The sequence below is a fragment of the Athalia rosae genome, chromosome 4 (assembly GCF_917208135.1).
Source record: "Athalia rosae chromosome 4, iyAthRosa1.1, whole genome shotgun sequence".
NCBI lineage: Eukaryota > Metazoa > Arthropoda > Insecta > Hymenoptera > Athaliidae > Athalia > Athalia rosae.
The window spans coordinates 3,664,935-3,684,329 of record NC_064029.1 but is presented as its reverse complement, the minus strand read 5'-3'; the positions used below and the strand labels follow the sequence as shown (position 1 = coordinate 3,684,329).

General features: G+C 38.1%; 2 protein-coding genes across 4 annotated transcripts; one reads left to right on the top strand and one right to left on the bottom strand.

Moving 5' to 3' along the window:
- Positions 1-2,045: 2,045 nt before the first annotated feature.
- On the top strand, positions 2,046-2,750 carry LOC105689566 (dolichyl-diphosphooligosaccharide--protein glycosyltransferase subunit DAD1). The gene is made up of 2 exons (XM_012406660.4): positions 2,046-2,348; positions 2,503-2,750. Exons 1-2 carry the CDS (start codon positions 2,144-2,146, stop codon positions 2,631-2,633), a joined length of 336 nt encoding a protein of 111 aa, XP_012262083.1. The 5' UTR covers positions 2,046-2,143; the 3' UTR covers positions 2,634-2,750.
- An 89-nt stretch (positions 2,751-2,839) lies between these two features.
- LOC105689564 (E3 ubiquitin-protein ligase AMFR-like) lies at positions 2,840-19,242 on the bottom strand. 3 transcript variants are annotated; one of them, XM_012406657.4, is made up of 8 exons: positions 18,435-19,242; positions 17,389-17,954; positions 10,571-10,828; positions 8,936-9,091; positions 6,167-6,489; positions 5,666-6,053; positions 5,338-5,579; positions 2,840-5,256 (listed from the first exon to the last, which is right to left on the bottom strand). In XM_012406657.4, the coding sequence occupies exons 2-8, from the start codon at positions 17,647-17,649 to the stop codon at positions 5,049-5,051; spliced, it is 1,836 nt and encodes a 611-aa protein (XP_012262080.2). In that variant the 5' UTR covers positions 17,650-17,954; positions 18,435-19,242; the 3' UTR covers positions 2,840-5,048. The 3 variants fall into 3 exon arrangements, with proteins under 3 accessions (XP_012262080.2, XP_012262081.2, XP_048510703.1); XM_012406658.4 differs by having other exon boundaries at positions 18,714-19,242; XM_048654746.1 differs by having other exon boundaries at positions 18,970-19,242.
- Between the last annotated feature and the right edge of the window lie 153 nt (positions 19,243-19,395).

The following is a 19,395-nucleotide window of genomic DNA, read 5'->3' as shown; positions in this document are numbered from 1 at the left end:
GCATAATTTATGAGACCCTTCAAGGCATTGACGAAGTTTCATCAAGTTCAAAAAATGATATGCATTCAGATACATGGGAAAAAAAAACACAGACATCAGAAAATTTTAGTTTTTGTAAAAATCGTGACTCTCCGAAAATCCGTAACTCAAAGACGAGAGCTCTGATTGAAGAATGCCTTTGCCAATTTGTTGTTTTTTATAGCAGAAAAGTAGAGATGTTTGAATGGAATTAATTCGTAGCTCAATGGAGTTGACAGACTCGTGTTCATGGGCTCCAACTAGTTCAGAATAGCGCTATTCGATCGATTTTGAAAATAGTTCATTTTTGGCCCAAAAATCGAAGAAATCCAAAGGGGTACCCCTTAGAATTTTGTCGATTTTCGACCAAAAAAAAATATTTCATTTTATATGCTACTCTTTTGTATTTTGACCCCTGGAACCCGAATTCAAAAGTAAAATTGATCTATCTATAAAATTAAAAAAGTTATGGCTGATTCTTCGCTTTTTGGAGCAAAAAAATTGAGATATCTCGAAGGGAAAAAATCGCAGCTCAATTTGGACAACGGATTCGTGTTCCTGAGGTCAAAATACATAAGAAAAGTGCCATACGATCAATTTTTAAAAATAAAAATTTTTGGCCAAAATTTGAGATTTTTCCAAGGGGTACCCCTTACGATTTTTTCAAATTTTGACCAAAAATTTTTATTTTTTAAAATTGATCGAATGAGACTTTTCTTACGTATTTTGACCCCAGAAACACGAATCCGTTGTCCAAATTGAGCTACGATTTTTTCCCTTGGAGATATCCTCAAATTTGTACCAAAAAATGCGAAAAAATGGGGATAACTCGGTCATTTTTCAAGATAGATCAATTATTCTTTCGGATTTGGATTCCTGAGCTCAAATTACATTAAGATAGACTAAAAAATCAATTTTTTATTTTTGACCCCAAAAAGCTGAAAATTGGCGATAACTCGGTCAATTTTAGGGATAGATCAATTTTTCTTTCGGATTCGGATTCCTGAGGTCAAAATACGTCAGAAAAGTGTAATACAATCAATTTTCAAACTACTTTACTTTTGGCCCAAAAATCGATTTTTTTTTTTGCTTCTCAAGGGTAATCTCACGTATTAACAGCTCAGGAATCCAAATCTGAAAGCCAAAATTATCTTTTCATGCAATCGATCGAGTAATCATCAATTATTCGCTGTTGGGAGCAGAAATATTATAGGATATATCGATTGGTTTTAGTCGTAGACCCGCTTTGATTCATCGCAATCCATGCTTGGGTCGAAATATTCGGATTTCTCGGTCTACGAGGGAGCCCGAGCTTAGCTGGAGTTGAGTGGATTTGAGCTAAGATTTTTTTTCCATCGAGATATCTCCATTTTTCTACTCCAAAAAGTGAAAAATCAGCGATAACTTTTCTAATTTTATAGATAGATCAATTTTACTTGTGACTTCGGGTTCCGGGGGTCAAAATACATAAGAATAGCATATAAAATGAAATATTTTTTCGGTCGAAAATCGACAAAAATCCATTCGTAGTTTGATTAAATCGATTTCAATAGAATTCTCTACATGCCGTTATATTTTCCTATATGCACTTCAAGCTGAGAAAACCAAATCTGCCAATCGAATTGTCCTTTCAAAATGATCGAGTTATTGCTTTGCAAACCAAAAAAATTAAGATATCTCGATGGGGTTCAGATGTAGCTACATTTAGTTCTTGTTCAGCAGATTGAATTTCAGACTTCAGAGAGCGCAAAAGTTCAGACTATGGCTTTCAGTTCCTTCAATTCAATTTAGTTCCTTCGTTACTGAAATTATGAGTGTTAGATATCTATGCCTCATTTGAGAAATCTTTCCATGGGTTCGTGACCAGGAACTGACCAAGTGTTGGCTGAAGGCCTGACAATGAGTGTTCTTAAGTTGAATTTGAATTATCCCACATAAGCATGCTCAATGAGCTGATTGGCTGTCGCTTGCGCCACCTAGACAGAGTCCGGGGGCTCTGATAGTCTGAATTCGTTGGCTCTGATCACTGCCCTGATCATTGGTTTCTGATTCCAAGTTGTGTGCCGGCTTGCCACGCGTCAGTTCAGAAATATTGTTCCACAAAGTTTCAAAAAGAGAATTGAAAATGTCCGTAATCGCTGTGTTGGGTAAATTCTGGCAAGAGTATTCTAAGAACACGCCGAAGAAATTGAAGATCATCGACGCCTATTTATTGTATATATTCCTCACTGGCGTCATCCAATTCGTCTACTGTTGTCTTGTCGGAACTTTTCCGTTCAACAGTTTTCTCAGCGGTTTTATTTCCTGTGTTTCAAGCTTCGTTCTTGGCGGTATGAACCTCATTTCATGTTATTTTTATTCACTTGTACCCCTAAAATCTGGTTATTGTTTCGGTCTACTTAACTTTGAGGTTAACCTAAACGCTCTAGGTTTTCTCCTGTGTACGTATTGCAAGTGTTGAGAGATTGTTCCTTTTTATTTCAGTTTGCCTGCGGCTGCAAGTAAACCCACAAAACAAAAGTCAATTCCATGGCATCAGTCCGGAGAGAGGATTTGCAGACTTCATATTTGCCCATATTATCCTGCACATCGTAGTGATGAACTTCATTGGGTGAAAAAATTATTCAATTTACATGATTCTATTCTTCAACAGTAATCCTCATCATCAATTCGAATAATTGTCAAATATGACAATCGCCGAATGAATAAAATTTCCTAATATTTACTGGTAACTCTTCATCACTACCTTTTTTTTGTTTGATTCCCTTCTGAAAAGTTTTGTGAATTGTCTGCCAGTTGGGAAATTCAGAGTAAATAAATGTTGACAGTTTTCAAATTAATTTATATTTACAACACACCTTAAAGGGATTGATGTACAATAACCAGAGTAAAGTTGTGAGTTTATCAGTAAACTTGTTGACAACCAGATCGTTTGAAGCTTCATGTCAACGATGCGGTAGAAACAATTTGGTACATTGTTAAAAATATATTTCGTAATTAGAACAAGCACTTAGAACCAAATATCTGACAATGAAAGAGAACCGCCTTGTTGTTGAGAAGCTTTTGCCAATTAAAAGCTTTGAGTGAAGTAATACGCATAGAGATATCGAGCAACAATAGTACATTGGGTTTGCTTAAAAAATTGGCATATAGAGCCAAATTTTTAAATTGGCTTATAGCCATACACAAGCAGTCGTATTTTAACAACATGTTCTCAATTAGTTACACTTTCATTTCATTGATGATGATTATTGTTAATGTTATTAGGTACTATTTTTTCTTTTCAAGTTATTCATCACTTACAAGGTCTAAAAATAAATAGTTAGAATATTTTTATACTAGTTCAGGAAATAACATTGGTTATTTAATTACCAGACACGTTTCCACTATTAAAAAATATCTATTTTCAAATTTACCGGGTCACATTTAATTTTCTCCGATTAAAATATTTGACGAAAATTATGCACAGACGATCGTTTTATTATAGTAGATTTTAATTATATCACAAAAACAAGCTAGGAGTCTTCAAAGCTCTAACCCCAGCATTGAAAAAAAAAAACATATTCACACAACTCCTAATTTTATTTAAAAATCTCTCTTAGTCAATAAAATAAATAGCATACTAAAAAGCTAAGGAATATGTTACTCAGGACTACATCGCCGTGTTCTACAATAGTTATCAATTTTTGGAAAGACGATATGCGTCTGTTCCCATTCATATCTGGTACACAGTTATCGATTGCAGATTTATCGCTCAAAAACAAAGGTCATGCTTTCGACGTAACTCTGCTGTAAAAATGACTTGCTAAAGCAGTCGAATGCAGTGAGACAAAATTATTTCTTGAATATCTGAAAAGCTCCCAACTACATGTAACCATGTCCGCATCTTAAAACTACGAGGAACGAATAGGGTAACATAATCTTGCTTTATATCATATAAACTCCACGATCTCAAACCTTTACGTAATTAGTTATTCTATTCGCGCGACTGAACTGTTTGGAGTTAATCATATATTTATTTCCATTCATGTTCATCCTCAATTATTTGTTCATTCTTCTTTAACAAACTTGCATCAAAAATTAAATTTTCGCACAGATATTGTCAATTTAATGATTCATTTTTCCACGTACTATTATCTACGAGAGTCAGCTCATTCGCGACACGAGTAGTTTGGGTTTTTGTTATCTTTTTGTCAACTGTAGTATCAATGAGCGGTTTTATCGCGTTACTTCGATATGCATGGAAATATTACAGAAACGAATAATTCTCAACGTAGAATAATGCCGGAAAAATGACGACCATCATCGCTGCATATCGAACGCTCCCATAAGACACATGATTATCACTACTAATCATATCGAATCAGGAACACCGTTCAAATAGCAGCAGCACAGTAATCATGCAGTTCGAACATGAAAAGTAAAGCGCAGCAGAGTTTCTCTTTAATGCGGATTTTAGACGACCTTTCATTGACTTTTGTTCTTGCCAACCGTGAACCAATATGAAATAAATAACAATAATATTAATAATGGTGATAATAATAAAACTAGGAAATAGAAACAACAGTGATCGCAATCTAATGAAAAGTAGTAAATGATGATAAAGCCGCTGATGCGATAATCGTGTTTTTCACGGATTCGATCTCAATCAAATTCAGAGAGAAGTTATTCGCTCTGTGGACGTTCACGCCATTCATTTTATCATTAATTCCGTTTGATTCGCAATTTTGCACGAAATGCTGTGAGCAGGGAATCACATAAAGCTAGGTATCGTATCAGTCACGCACAATAAGTGACACGTTTTTACTCGTTCTATGCTTAAGTTAAAAGCACTTTGCACAGTTGAACAGCCCTTGCGCATAATGAGACATTTCATAGCTCAGTTTCTCTTAAACTTCGGGCAAAAACAGCGTCACGGGAGCTGACTCGCCTCGATTTTATTCGGTTTGACCAATCTTTGAGCTTGACCGTTCACAATCTAGCCATTAGTCATGAACAGTATGATCCATGATCTAACTATAAATAATAATTCAATTATTAGAAGCGCTGATTTCAGATGTAAGACTCGCGGAATTCACCACGGACGAATCCTCTGGAGATTTTTCATTCTGAGGATGCTTTTCAAAATATTTTCGACGCGCCATCAGCAGCATGTGCTCTTTTCTACGCAGTAATATACGCTCTCGCTCTATCGACGATTTTGAAAAACGGCCACCAAGATTCGATGGCTCTTCTCCACTGAAATGACAAAGCTTTGATTTTCGGCACCAGTATTGTATGGTAGAAGAAGAAAAAATCGTCCAGATTAATTTAGCTCACCTATCCGCGGCCGGTATGTCAAATCTGGGATCCAAGTCCTCCTGTATCAAAGGGAAGGGCGTGATATGAGCTGTTGTAATTTGCGTTGGGGTTGCCGGCTCGGCTTCGGGTTCCTCGATCACATGATGCGGAGGCAGAAGCCTGCTGTCCAAAATATTTTCTATCGTTATTTCGATGGATCGAGTCACCCTCAAGTCCTCGAGAATCACGTTCCGGGGATAATAGGGGAAGAGTTGTTGGACCTGAAACGAGAGAAACGATCGTGGTCAGTAATCGGAATATTTGAAAATACTCAGCTCAGGTAAGTCATAGTCAGAGCCATTTTCACCTGTCTCGCCATCGCGTCGAGTTGCGAATTAGTGTGAGCCAGAGTTGATATATCGCCCCGTATTCTATTGTGTGTTACTTCGACGGAGAAACTCGGTAGCCATGAGACGTATCTGGATCCATCGAAATGGAAAAAGTGATTATCATTTCGTCTGGCAGGCGTTGCAGACTCCTGCGGTATTTCCGGAGCATTTTCTCTGTGGTTGGCTTGCATGCTAAGCGCCAATCTGCAAGTTGGACACGACGTGTCTTGTTCGAGCCAAGATTGAAGACAGGAATTATGAAACAAATGTCCACACGGTAGTTTGCGAGCGGTTTCCATTTTCTCCCAGCAAATAGCGCAATTGTCAGAATTTTCCGCTAACTCTTCTTGCGACGCCATAGGGTAGCTGAAGAAGAAAATAACGAGTTTTAAAATGACGAATGAATAATAAAGTCGGGGCGTGTGTCTTTTTATTCCTCGTGTCTTTCATTGAACGACGAATGAAAGAAATTTTCTTACTTTTGTTCCATGTGGCTCAGAACCGCGAGATAGTTTCGATGCTTCGTAATACGGCGTTGAATTTCGTGGAAAAGATACCTGAGCTGCATACAGATTACCAAGGAGGCCATACTGAGGAATATATTACTCCAAAGTAGCATGTGAACGTGGTGTAAGAAGTCCACCGCTAGTACAGTCAACTCCGATGTCAATTCCGTGTAATAAGCCAACGGTCCTCTTTTATCCCACGAACGTGGAGATGTGTTACCCGCTCCTCTTGTATCGTAGAGGTGAATAGCGTAACGCAGCATTACGTGTATCGTACGAACGCCAAGTAAAATGCACTGAAATCGTCACAAAAATTTACGGGTAAAACGTATAGTTACCGAACCAAGATCATCAATTGAGACGAAGAAAAATTCAAACACCATTCGGTGAGGTACATTTAATATAATAATTTATTGCAACGGTATTTTTCAGACGCGATTGATAAGATAACGACGAAGGTTGCGTTGCAACAGACGTTTTATGTGTCACTACGACCAGAATAAAACAATTTATTCATATATGACGATGATGGATCAAGATTACGAGCCGGTAATCTCCAGTTCATTGAATAATAATTATCGGCCTAAATCACGTTGACTAATTATTGTGCGATCACGGTCGTCGCGTCGTATAATTGGAGGATTTTTTTTTTATCTTGAATTTTGCGCGAAACGACGAAGAAATTGAGAGTTTATCGCGGTCACGTGTAATTATAAACCCTATCGTTCTAATACGTGCAACACATTTGCGCCTATCGGTATACCGTGACCGATAAAAATTTAATGCGTCAAATGAAATATGCACATCGATACGGAACGCGTATTTATTATGCACGAAAAACCAGACGACTTTCGCGTTAATTCGCAGCTCCTTGTAATCGTTAGAAAGGAAATCTATACAGTCAATCCTTTCTTGTAAGATACCGCGTAACGGGTATTCGGAGACAATTACCCCTCGAATAATTCCCTCTTCAATGGTCGCTGAGACTGTTTCGGGTAATTACTACTTTTTTTATCGTTACTTTCTTCGATACACGAAAAGTATATGTATCTTCTGGCTCCATTCTACTATACATATAATGACGTTCGTGTTCACGGACATAACATACCGTTATTATCCCGTTACTTATTTCGGTGACCGATTTTCGGGTGGTAGTTATTTTATTCCGAGAAATTTATGTTCAGTAAAATCGCGAGAAGCTTATCCGGGAGTACGTGGAGTAGAGAGGAAACGACGTCGCGTGCATTGAAATTCGATCTAAAACTCCGGAGTTATAACGTTCGATTTTTTTTTTTTTTTGTTCTTCGCTCGCGGAGAGAATAATGTACATAGGCGTTCATGCTTTTTATTTATCGTGAAATAAATGGTAAAAACAGCCTCATGAGGAACTTTTCGATTTTTCAGAGTTATATATTCGGCGTATCAAGGCCGCAACCTTCTAAATTTTCTTCCCCGCGCTTGGTGGAATAATATATTTTCGCGATGTTTATAATATTTTAATCGTTCAAACTATGAATAAATTTAACTCGCGACCTTCAATCGCCACATCAAGGGATATTATTTGAATTTTAATTACAGGTAAAATTCGCGTGTATTATTAGTCAACGTTCAGACCAGCGTATTTATAAATGCTCTTATTCGAGGCTGGACACGGTACGTTTGGACCGCGATTGATTCAACCTGGTCATTGAATTCGGGCTGAATTTATGAATTTGTGCCGCCCGCGATCGATCGCAGATTGAACCTGAATAAATTACAATTCAAATTTGATTAGCGAAGCGATCTAATCACCGACCAAAATTTAAAAGCAAACCCCCGATTCGATTGTTTCTCTATTTTTGTATGTAGGTACGTAGAGCGGTACATAAACTGCAATCGAATTACCGATCATCGCGTTTTCCGAAACTCCAATCGTAAGTAGCAATTTTTATTTATATTTTCCTTATCCGTTGATATATTCCATCATCAATTACGAGATGTTGAGATCACGTTCTGACATTTACCGCATGTGCATTACTCATCGTAGATGTTCGGAAACACCGCGCGGTGTAGCGCCGGGCGTTCCCCGTTACATCGATGGTAAAAACCAACCATATCCTAGCATGTGGTGTAAAAAAAATTTCTAAATATTCGTCACCAGCGGTAAATAATAAAGTACCGAGAATTTGAAAAATCCCAAAATTTTAACCAAGAATAATATTCTTCCGAATAAACCAACGAAACTTGATGATACATAGTTTGGAAAATAATTCCACCTCATACCTATGTTCAACACAATCGCGGATAAATTCGAACATGGCTATCGAGAAAGAAGAAAACGAGCCTTCGCCCACCTGTGTAGAGTTTGGATAAATAGGTAGACGATGCCATAAGGATTGTCCAATTATTATCATTTAGCGGTGTTTAGGGGTGTTACTCATCACGTATTCAATCTAGGTACGTTATATTATGCATCCACATACATTATACATATAATGCGACTATTCAATCCGTAATGGGATCGCGGATCGGCATACAATCCTCGAATGGAACGTTTTTTTTTCTCCTTCATTTTTCTTTTTCTAGCATTGTTCGCGGTCTGTGAAATAGCGGTACACGCGCTGCAGAAATAGATATGATACAGACACATACCATATGTATAGCATCGGTTCGGTGGGTTGTATCTATATACTTGTATCTGTAATATATGACAGTAGTTTGCTGTATAAGTGGATGAAATAAATCAGAGGTATAGCTGCTCACCTCGGCCGCCATAAAAGCGAAGGTGTTGAAGGAGACGAAAAAGAATCCAGCGGCAACACACATCAACAGCATGAAGGACGAGAGCGCGAGGATAGCCGTCAGGAGACCCAGAAGTCGTACATGACTCCATCCAGGCGTCGTCGGAGAAAATGAGAGCTGAAAATTAAAACGAGGTGCTCGATCGAAGATCCTCTAGAAAAAAATCCGTACGTATCTCCGCATTGAAAATTGAATTTTTTCCATACATTGGTAGCGTTTGCACTGTACGTTCGTGCAATATTTGTTTTCATTTTTACGAATCAGTCGATAAATGTGCTGCAAAGTTTGCATATAGAATTATGCACGTATCGCTGTTGCGAGTCGCTCGCAAAAATTGGCAAGCAGTTATACCACGTTTATTAACGGAATTTCATATCTAGAGAACTGTCTCAGCAACCGACCGACCGACCAACCAACGATGCTGTACGTTTGGCGCAGTATAAAACGAATCATATAGTGTTGGTTGCAAATGTACATCGCAATTATGTACCTATACATTCGTTTTTTATCTTAGCGAATATTTTTGATGCAGGTACGTTATCGTTAACATTTTTTTTTTGCATATATCATTAAACGTAGAGCGCGTCCTTTCTCAAAATAGTCAAAACGGTTCACGTGTATATTTATGTAGAAATGCATGTATAAAAAGAAAGTGAAAGTATAAATTTTTGTTCATTTTTCTTCCTGTCGTTAAAAATGTGAGTGAAAAAATATTTCAAAAATAAGATGATTTTTATTCAATTCTTTATACATACGTGAGTGAAAATAAAAATTTCTTTACACGTAAGCTTAGAAACTAGAAAGTTTCAATAAAGTTTCAAGTTACATACTGTATGTTGATGTCTGAAAACATGTGTGAGAATAGGTGAACCGAAATTACAGGTAAATTTTCTGGAAAACAGAGGTACGATTATGATTCCAATTTGACTATAGAAAAAAAAGAAAAAGGAAAAATAAACTGAAAGAATATTCCTGCAATTGGTATAAAATAACCGGCGATAAGTATATTGCAAGTCCGATAAACACGCGTCATCAAATCGTGCTAAATATACGTTGTCGTCCGCGGTTGGTCGTTGGCGCGTTATAACCCTGAAGTTCTTATTGGATCGTGGTAGCTAAAGGGATTTACGTAGGCAAGGTGAATTCATCTAACCTTGAGCGGCCGCGAAATGTCTGAGGGAATTCACGTAACACTGTACATAACCCGCTAATTAGAAGTGCAGAAAAAAAAAAGCAAACGACAGAATGGAAGAAAAAAAAATTTGCGACCCGGCGTTCCTGGTCTAGACAATGCGAAGATATTCGTTTCGGTGAATTTTTGTTCATTTTTTGTTACACGTGTTTTCTTGAGCAAAGATTTTTTCGAAACATACGCAGCGTCGGGGACCACGTTATACATAAATATTAGGTGTACGAGGTACATGCATATGTATTTCTTACTTTACGGGTATACACGAGTCTGTTAATTGGAGTGAGAGAAAAATGAATATTGCACGCACATCTCGTCGTACAAATGAATGGAAGAAGAGAAGAAAAAAAAAAAATTACAATACGAAGGCCAGCGAAGTTTGGTTCTTATTTTGTTAATATACTCACGTATTCGAAGCGATCTTTGCTAAGCTGGCTGAGGAGGCTCAGAAATCCGAGCGCAGTGAACCAGGCGCACCAGAGAACGACCTCGTCCATGTATTGAACGTTGAGTACGCCGAAGACGAAGATGAATTTGTAGAAGACAAAGTTCCAGAATTTGTCTTTCAGGTGTTGCCTTTCGGATACTCGGAGTTCTCCGAACACCAATTTTTGGATGGATTTTCCAACTAGTATCAGGACGCAGTACGCCATGTTTATCAGGGTCTGTGTAAGAGAGAAGAAAAATCGAGTGGCGTAAAGACATAATGTTGCAAAAACTGCGATCATCATAATCACTGCGATCTTCGTATACTGATTTTATTCGCTATCCCGAGCAATCAATCGGTGATAGGATATCACGGTAGCGATTTTCCGATTGTATATATACATAAATATGAATTTCTTGGCGTCACAACCGCAAATAACAAACATAGAGATCATTTACATCAGCGATCGCATTGGCGATGATTCAACTTCACGACGATATCGATCATAGATAAGTTATTCAGTGCAAACCGTGTTACGCGTCTGAGAACAAAAAAAAAAAACATTGCACCTACGATCAGTTTAGATTAGAAATAAAATTAATCGAACGTAAGAGGATAATGAAAAATTGATTTTGTCGCATATTTCGAATCGGATGAATCGTAAGAATTTTTTTTTTTTTTCTCCTTATCATCGCGTATACTTCGGCGAACGTACATCATATACACACGTACTCGTTGATATTGAATTATTACGTGTATAATAGTACGTCGCCTCGGTCAGGGCTGTACGCGCACGTTATGCGGAAAGTTTAAGCGCCTGCCTGCTGCAGAACGTACAACGGAACTCGATATGTAATAAAATAACTACGGGTATAATTTATTACCGTCGTCAAATTGATTCGAGTTATGAATTTTATCGATCGATACGAATACGTCTAGCTATTCGATATTTAAAAACTGCAGGGACAAAAAATTTTGTACAGGTATTTAATTTAATGTCTATGAAAGTTAATCGAAACTCGAATAGCTGTGTGAAAATTTTACATCAGCGTGACTGCAGTTGAGTTTATACGTAAATACGTAAAATAATTGTTGGTGGAGATCTTCACCTTCGAGTAATTTATATGCATGTTTTTCACTTCTGCTACTTCAAATCCGCGTGACTTTCGATTTGCCGAAGTCTATAAAACATTGCGAGAGAAGCGGCTGTCGCGATAAATTCAACCATCACCCATAGCGAACTGCAGTAGCATTATTTTATAATTGCAAGTTATATTCTCGTATAATCGCCTTCCGGATGAAAAATATCTTGTCCCCTTGCACTTCGCGATTCCTTTCTCCAAATAAATCACACGGCCATATAATTATAACACGTGAAAGATTTCTTCTTGCTTTATCAATTTCAGCTAGCTCATATCTCCACCCGAATTTATACACTTACATACGTAGACACGTACTTCCGCGTTTCATTTCGATTTATCGGCAACTTGAACTCATTTTGCACGTTGAGTTTCTCGTCACTTCTTTTTTTTTTTTTTTCTTTTTTCCAATTTTATTTAAATCGAATCATTCAAAAGAGCGCGCGTGAAACGTGTGTAACCCAGTAAAAGTAAAATCAACGACCGGCAGCAGTTTTGGGGCTTTCATCCCTATTTCTTTTTTTACGCTTATTTCGCACCTTCTGTGGAGGATAGGGATTATCGCGATAAGAACTTCGTATCGAAGTTCTGCTAATGTTGCATTTAGAACAACGCTGAGCTTGCAACTTGGGCCAACACTTTTCTCATTTTATACCTCTCATCCGTTTCTCACGTGAGTCATTTCAATCGCGTATCCGGCATCCTCTTGTCACACTCATCGCGTGACATCAGACCGCACATATTGTCGACAATTGGGGGAAAAAACTAAAAAATTGAACGTGAAAAAGGAGGAAAAAAAATTGATCTCATTTTTATTTCACCGCGCAACACATGACCTCTATCGAGGTACACGTCGCATGACCATATTCAAATGCGTGCAGAACGGATCGATGTGCCTTTCTTTAACCTGACCGATCTTATTGTTATCCACGAACGGTATTAGAGCTTGAATTTATGCATGTGATCGCACGGCACGTGTATATGCAGTAATCGATGTGGCTGCCGTGTGTAAGATAATCTGCGTCATTCCGTCCGTTCCGTCGTAGTACTCGCTTGAACCCAGTTATACGTGTGCAGTTATAAATTGCACTTGAAATTTCGTCGGGGGGACACTGCGGCTGATATAATGAAAAAGTATATAAATAACGCGCGAATCTAACCGCGTAATGTATGATTGATACGAGCGGAACCGCGACGTGTGTACGAAAGGCGAGCGGCCAAGGCCATTCAGAAATTTTACTTTTCTCAGCTTCCAAGGGCTCGACGTCGACTCGCGGACAAGATCAAATATTCAGCGACCGAAACTCGATCCGAGCGCTTGAATCAGACGTGACATTGTCAATCGGAGTATTTCTGTTCTTTTTCTCTCTTTTTTTTTTTTTTTCTTATCCAAAAATAATTCTCGATATTCACTTTTAGCCCGGCAATGAAATTGGATCGATGATATTTTACAATCGAGCTACTTGATGCGTGTACGTGAATCGAAAAGTCGAATATAATTTTTACGTAACGTACGATGCGGTGTACAGGGTGTACCGTTCGAAAAAAATATCTCCAAGTATAACGCATCAGGGCAACGTGACGTACGAAATTCAAGCGACACCCCGTCTATACGTGATTCAATAAACGTGGGGCTTCTGACCGGCAATATCGCCGCATAATATGCACGGGCAATAAAGTTCATAAAAATCGGCACATGTGCCCCGGCTGCGGTAACTACAATTATTATAATTGAATTAAAATTTATTCAATTAGTATCAGAGACTTGATTACAGAAAAATTATACATCGTTTGCATTATATACCGAAGGGGGTTTCGCGTGATTACCTATATTATTAACGCGTATTCCTCAACGCGGTTTTCTCACGTATGAATAACATAACGCGGATGCAATTAATTTTTTTTTTTTTCAGCCAGTTATTTTCATTTTTTCACACACGTAGAATACGAATCGCAAAAATACCGAGCGCAATACTTATTGTATATGCTTGGATATACGACACATTTTTATACAATATACTACGTTTCATTGCGAAAATGCTCGGTTATAAATGAGAAAAGATATGCGAAAAAGTTGTGTACTTACTTAAATAGCGTGTACGATTGATTTGAATTATGTACGCGATTCGAGCAACGATAAAAAGTATAATAATGTTATTCATTTACGATGTACACGGTGCCGTTGACACACGCGTTACATGCGATGCGAATGTTCCGAGAATGGAGTAACCATCGAATTAAACGTACGAGCTGCGCCGTGCATGCAGTGTCGTCCGGTATTATAAATTCCATACGATGAAACGAGGAGGAGGTTGCTGCCTGTATAATAGCAGGTAAAATATCAACGTTGCGGAGGTCGGGGATGCATAAGGTATATAGTACAGATACGGTGAACATTGCGCATCGTTTAAGCTCAATTACCGATGCCATTCACCTTCCCACCTGAATTCATTGCCCTCGCACTTTATACGTTGTTTTTCACCAGATTTTGTCGATTCCTTTTTATTCATCACTTTTTTTCTCATTCTTCATGTGTATATTATATCGCATTTTTTATCAAACTTGACGACAATAACGTTCCTGTAATCGTTAAACCAGCGCGCCGCTTTTGCCGTGGCAGGTATTCATTAGTCGATTGAAAGATAGGGAGACAAAGAATAGAAAATTAATTGTCTGACAATTAATAATCGAGGAAAAATGTAATGAAAGAAAACGTCATCGAGTACGTTATTGAATGATAATTAACAGACGTTATCGCTCCATATATGTATAGAAAAAATGCATCGCAAAAACTTGCATACTATAATCTGCGTTGATTCTGGTCATATCGCAGTCTATAGGTCAGCATCAATGGAGCCGACAGATCTACTTCAAAAACGTGCATTTTTTTTCTTATGAAAATGATCGGAGCAACTACTGATCAGTGATTGGGATTTGATTTTCCTTCTTTTTTTTTTCTTTTTTTTTTGTTTGGTAACGCTGAACAATTTTCTTGCGGTGTAGCGGGTATATTATGTTTGAAAATCCTGGATAACGCTACGCAACGATGGAATAATTCAACGTTTGATGTATATGTATAAATTATACTTCATTACTGCACTAAAATGTACATAGTACGGTCACATTATCTACATGTAATGTTATAATAAGTAGGTAGGTCGTAATTACGCACTGCAGCCGGTGATACGTATGGCAATAGTTAATTTGCACTTGTATAAATTGCGTCCAGTCATGTCATTCGGCTCTATTCTTAGCTCTGGTATCAAAGCGCTGCAATTCTCACGCCAAGTTCACAGCGCCGACGTTTTGATAAACATTTGCGATACGTTCGATTCCGTTTTTCGATTCCATCGTTTAGCTATAATATACGGACAATCAACGAAGTTGTCAAAAAATTAAATGAAACATAAGTTGTCGATGGAATGTACACGCAGGCTCCGCGCGATTCCATCTACGGAATGTGCGGTGGGATACCGGGCAGAATTTCTGCAGAAAAGCTGTATTATCCAAAATTCAGGGCAAGGACTGTGCCAGATATTATATATAGGCATACAAATGAGTCACAAACGAGAAGGCCAAATTCGATTATACGTATCCTGAAAAAATCGAAGCTCCTATGCAGGTGCTGCAATTGCGACAATCGTTCGAATCGTTTTTTTTTTTTGGTTTTTATCAAATTTACCGAGGACTAATTAATTTTAGAATCTGGGCGCCAGCACAGGTGTTTCTTTTTCTCGATTGTCGGACCGTGCTTCCTATACAGAGGAATCGGTGAGTTGAGATTCGCAGTGACGAATGTATCGAGACGCTGACGTGTAAGGTGACTCGTTCGCTAACGATTCTGTCCGTAAAGTTGAATGAATTCCTGCGCTTTTTTTTTGACCTCAGATTGTCGTTTTCATATTCTCCGTCGGTATATATCATACGAAGAATCTGCAAACATCGATTCTCGAGAGTATGTCCACACTTGATATTATACATATCGCGTGTATATACCTATGTACCTACGTACCTAACGGATACCGTATACCTATATAAACACGGTAAAATGCTTGCTTGCCAGAAAGTGTATTACTGGACCAAGGCTGATCCCCTACCGCTTACATCCCCTACATACTACACGTATATATTACACGTATATACTAATACACACGGTATATATTCTATCGCAAACGGGTTTTCACCGAGAGTACGGTACGTAGCGGATGGAATATGGGTCGGCTCATGATCCTTACAATCAGATTTCTATGGTTTTCTCGGCCTCGTACATGCTGCGTACGTATACTAGATGCGTCCATGGAAAGAAATCCGCTATCATCTATCGCGTTACATTTGACCCTGCGTCCTGTACGATAATTTAAATCAATCATATATGACCGGTTTGTACTTATAATGAAAAACAAAAAGAAGATAAATCGGTACAATATGATGCGTGTTTTTCGCCCATCCGTTTTTGCAATCATTATCGTATTTTCTATTCAGTCGTTCCATACCGAGAGTTGATACAACTGTTAAAATAATGTGAAGGTTTTTTTATTTTATATATTTTTTTTTTTTTTTTGTTCAATTATTATCATCACGTTTTATTTTTTCTCTTCGAGGCACTCGTACATTAGCATAATTTGTAACCATAATTTACGTACAAACGTGGTTTCAATTTCGTCTCGCAGTTTCGGCGTGTATACACGATATGACTATTTATATTTATCGTACGTAGAAAATCGGCGGTGCGAATATACATGCGAAAAGTCATCGCGTGAACAAATATTCTCGTATATGAATAAATTGACACCAGTTAAAAACCGTATCTGCAGTGACACGGTAACTGGTGTCAACTATAACTAATAACCATTACACTGCGGTGGGCGCCTAGACATAATCGAAGAGATACGTGTACAGTGAACATGAAATTTCGTTTCGAGATATGATAGCTATGTTCGTCCATTGTATGTGCGAAGAATCAAAGATTCAACGTATTTACGTAATGAAATATTTGGAATATGTATACGTTTGTAACTGCATACGTCGCGTTGTGCTGCAGCGTGACGCAATTATGTGCAAAATGTGCTTTATTCTTTGGCACAAAAAACTGGGCGAAAATTGAACGAAATCGTCGGCAAGGTGATATACATTCGTTTATTTTATCAATTCTCCTACCGCCTCTATTCCGCATTCAACTCGAGAGTGGCAATAATTCGAATTTTTCTCGCTCGATTGCGGATTTCAAATATACGTAACGTTAACGTCGTATTTCATTTAATCACGACAGACGCGATATTTGATTTGCGATTGATGTGGACCACTCATGTTTAATTTTGGTACTCATATTGGAGGCTGGAAGAGGATAGAAAATGATAAAATGAAATGCTCGAGGAGGTGGACGTGGGTCATCGGAGATTCTGAAGTTAATCGCGTGTTTTGTCGAAGCCAGGCGATGATGATCGTTAAAATCAGCGTAACGTCATGTGACATAATTGTGCTCAGCGAATGAATTACTGAAAAAATGAACAAGCGACAAAAATCCAAAGATTCGAGCGGTCGAAATCCGCCGACTTTTGCAGGCGCAATCTCACGTGGCGTCGTCGAAGGAGAGGTTGAATTACCGGTCCAGGATAAAGTTGACGAATATTTCGATGGAATGATCCGATCGATTACTCACCCAGATGCATCCTGGCTCCTGAACCATGCAGGCCACGAGTTCCCTCATGTAGAGACCGAGGCTTCTGGTGTCCACGACGGAGGCGTTATCGGCTGTTACATTTTCACCAACGACCAAAGTATTGGACATATGATTTTGCCATCCAGGATCTTTGACGATTTGAGCAGCGTAATATACCGAACATGATAGTATAGCGACACTTATTGACGTGTAGACACGCAGGCTTGGCACCGGCAGACGGTCCAAAAAAACCATTGGCATTTTTGAAACGATATACGTACACTTGTTAACCGACAGGAAAGTCTCTTATTATTTTTTTTTTCTTTTTACCAGTTACTTTTTTCGAATATTAGGAGCAAGAGTAAAACGAGTATAATTGTGAGAGGTTCGCTTATTTTACATTATTGTCACTTTATATCCCCTGTTATATCACTCACTACAAACGTCTACCTTCTATCTCTCTGCTTTATTGTTTAATAATAACTTTTTTAATTATATATTTTTATTTTATCGTTGTTCAACGTATGAGAATCGAAGGGACCGTGCAGCGTTGAAATATGTTATCACTAAAGAAAAGACAGAAACATTATTATTAGATTGATCAATAAATTGATAATTAGTTCGATCAGGGGAGAAGTAATATCATCCGTTTGAAGTTAATTCGGGTTATTCATTTCGTGGCTATGATATGAAAGATCGAAGGATTGCAATTGCAGTAAATGAATACATTAGCGCGGACGTTGATTGTAACGAGGACGAATATTTTAATCCGAATCCGGTGATTTTTGATCCAACGGTTAATGAATAAGACTAGCTAGGTCATGGGCAAGAAATGAGGGACAAGGAGAGGGGTATGGTTGAAGGTTGTAAACAAACCAATGGTAAGAATCTCTTTAAATATACCCAAGTTGCGCAAGTAAACTAGAATTCTATAAAATCTATAAAAATGATAATTTATGGAATTAATACATGAGCGTAGTTTTTAATGTTAAAAAACGACCTTGATAAGGATTTACAAATGAGAAAATTGGACTCCGCTCTCTTACCTCGTCCTTTTATCTTTTGCTTGAAAATTTGTGTTTTGGTTGTTGTTTTTTTTCATGAATAATTTTTATTAATCAAACACTTGTCCTCACTTCGGACTCACAGATATTATACACTTGATGGATTTTTATCTTTTTTCTTGATACTTATGTTTTATCGTCAACGTACTAAGTAGGTTATCGGGCATGCTTATGGGAATAGGTGTAATTTTTTTTTTTCAATTAATTTCGTTCAGTTTATTTGTCAAGGGCTCGTCTAACCGATCCGGCTCTACGTCTTACCTTGAATGAAGTGTACGACGATGGGTTTTTAATAATCACGGTTTATTGGCTAAGTACCTAAAATAAGAGCGAGAGGCTGAATCGCGGATTTTGACATATCGATGACGTTAGTTGCAAACTGGTTAAAGATATCCACTGTGAATTTACGAAACAGGACTCCAATTGTATCAGAATTCAGACTCCTCAAAATTAAAAACCCAACTTTCGAGAGTTCAGGTGGACTGAATATTGTTATCTTGAATACGAATAATATTACAGATAAGTTCCCGGCGACACGAAATTAACCGTTGCTTCCTTCCTTCGTTTTTTCTGAATAACTTTCTTTAAATCTTGTTGTTGCTAGGTTGTTGCTGTCACTGCTGTTGCTGCAGGCTGCTTATTTGCGGCTACTTCTTGTGCCACGACTGACACGGCACCATATTCCTTATATGAAACTGGATGGGTACGTACTGAAATTACGATGCACACTCTCGGTGCTTCGTGTGGGAACACGATAAAGAAACGAAGTCACAATCGCAACTCAAGACTCAATTGCACCAGCAGCCGCAATGTTAAAACGACGGCAAACACGAGAACTGAGGTAGATCATGATGGACCATTGCCATTTGTTTCGTCGGTAAGCAGGGATGGTTCTGGAGACTGTACCGCACTCTAGTATTTCAAAGGCAAACCAACATACGTG

Bases quoted from the DNA above. Each gene is read 5' to 3' on its own strand.
- LOC105689564 (XM_012406657.4), bottom strand. From the start codon at position 17,649: ATGCCAATGGTTTTTTTGGACCGTCTGCCGGTGCCAAGCCTGCGTGTC. The intron at 9,092-10,570 runs GTGAGTATATTA...TTTAATTTTCAG, and splicing joins GCAAAGATCGCTTCGAATAC to CTCTCATTTTCTCCGACGAC. The intron at 5,580-5,665 runs GTGAAAATGGCT...CTCTCGTTTCAG, and splicing joins TCGACGCGATGGCGAGACAG to GTCCAACAACTCTTCCCCTA.
- LOC105689566 (XM_012406660.4), top strand. From the start codon at position 2,144: ATGTCCGTAATCGCTGTGTTGGGTAAATTCTGGCAAGAGTATTCTAAG. The intron at 2,349-2,502 runs GTATGAACCTCA...TTTTTATTTCAG, and splicing joins TTCAAGCTTCGTTCTTGGCG to TTTGCCTGCGGCTGCAAGTA.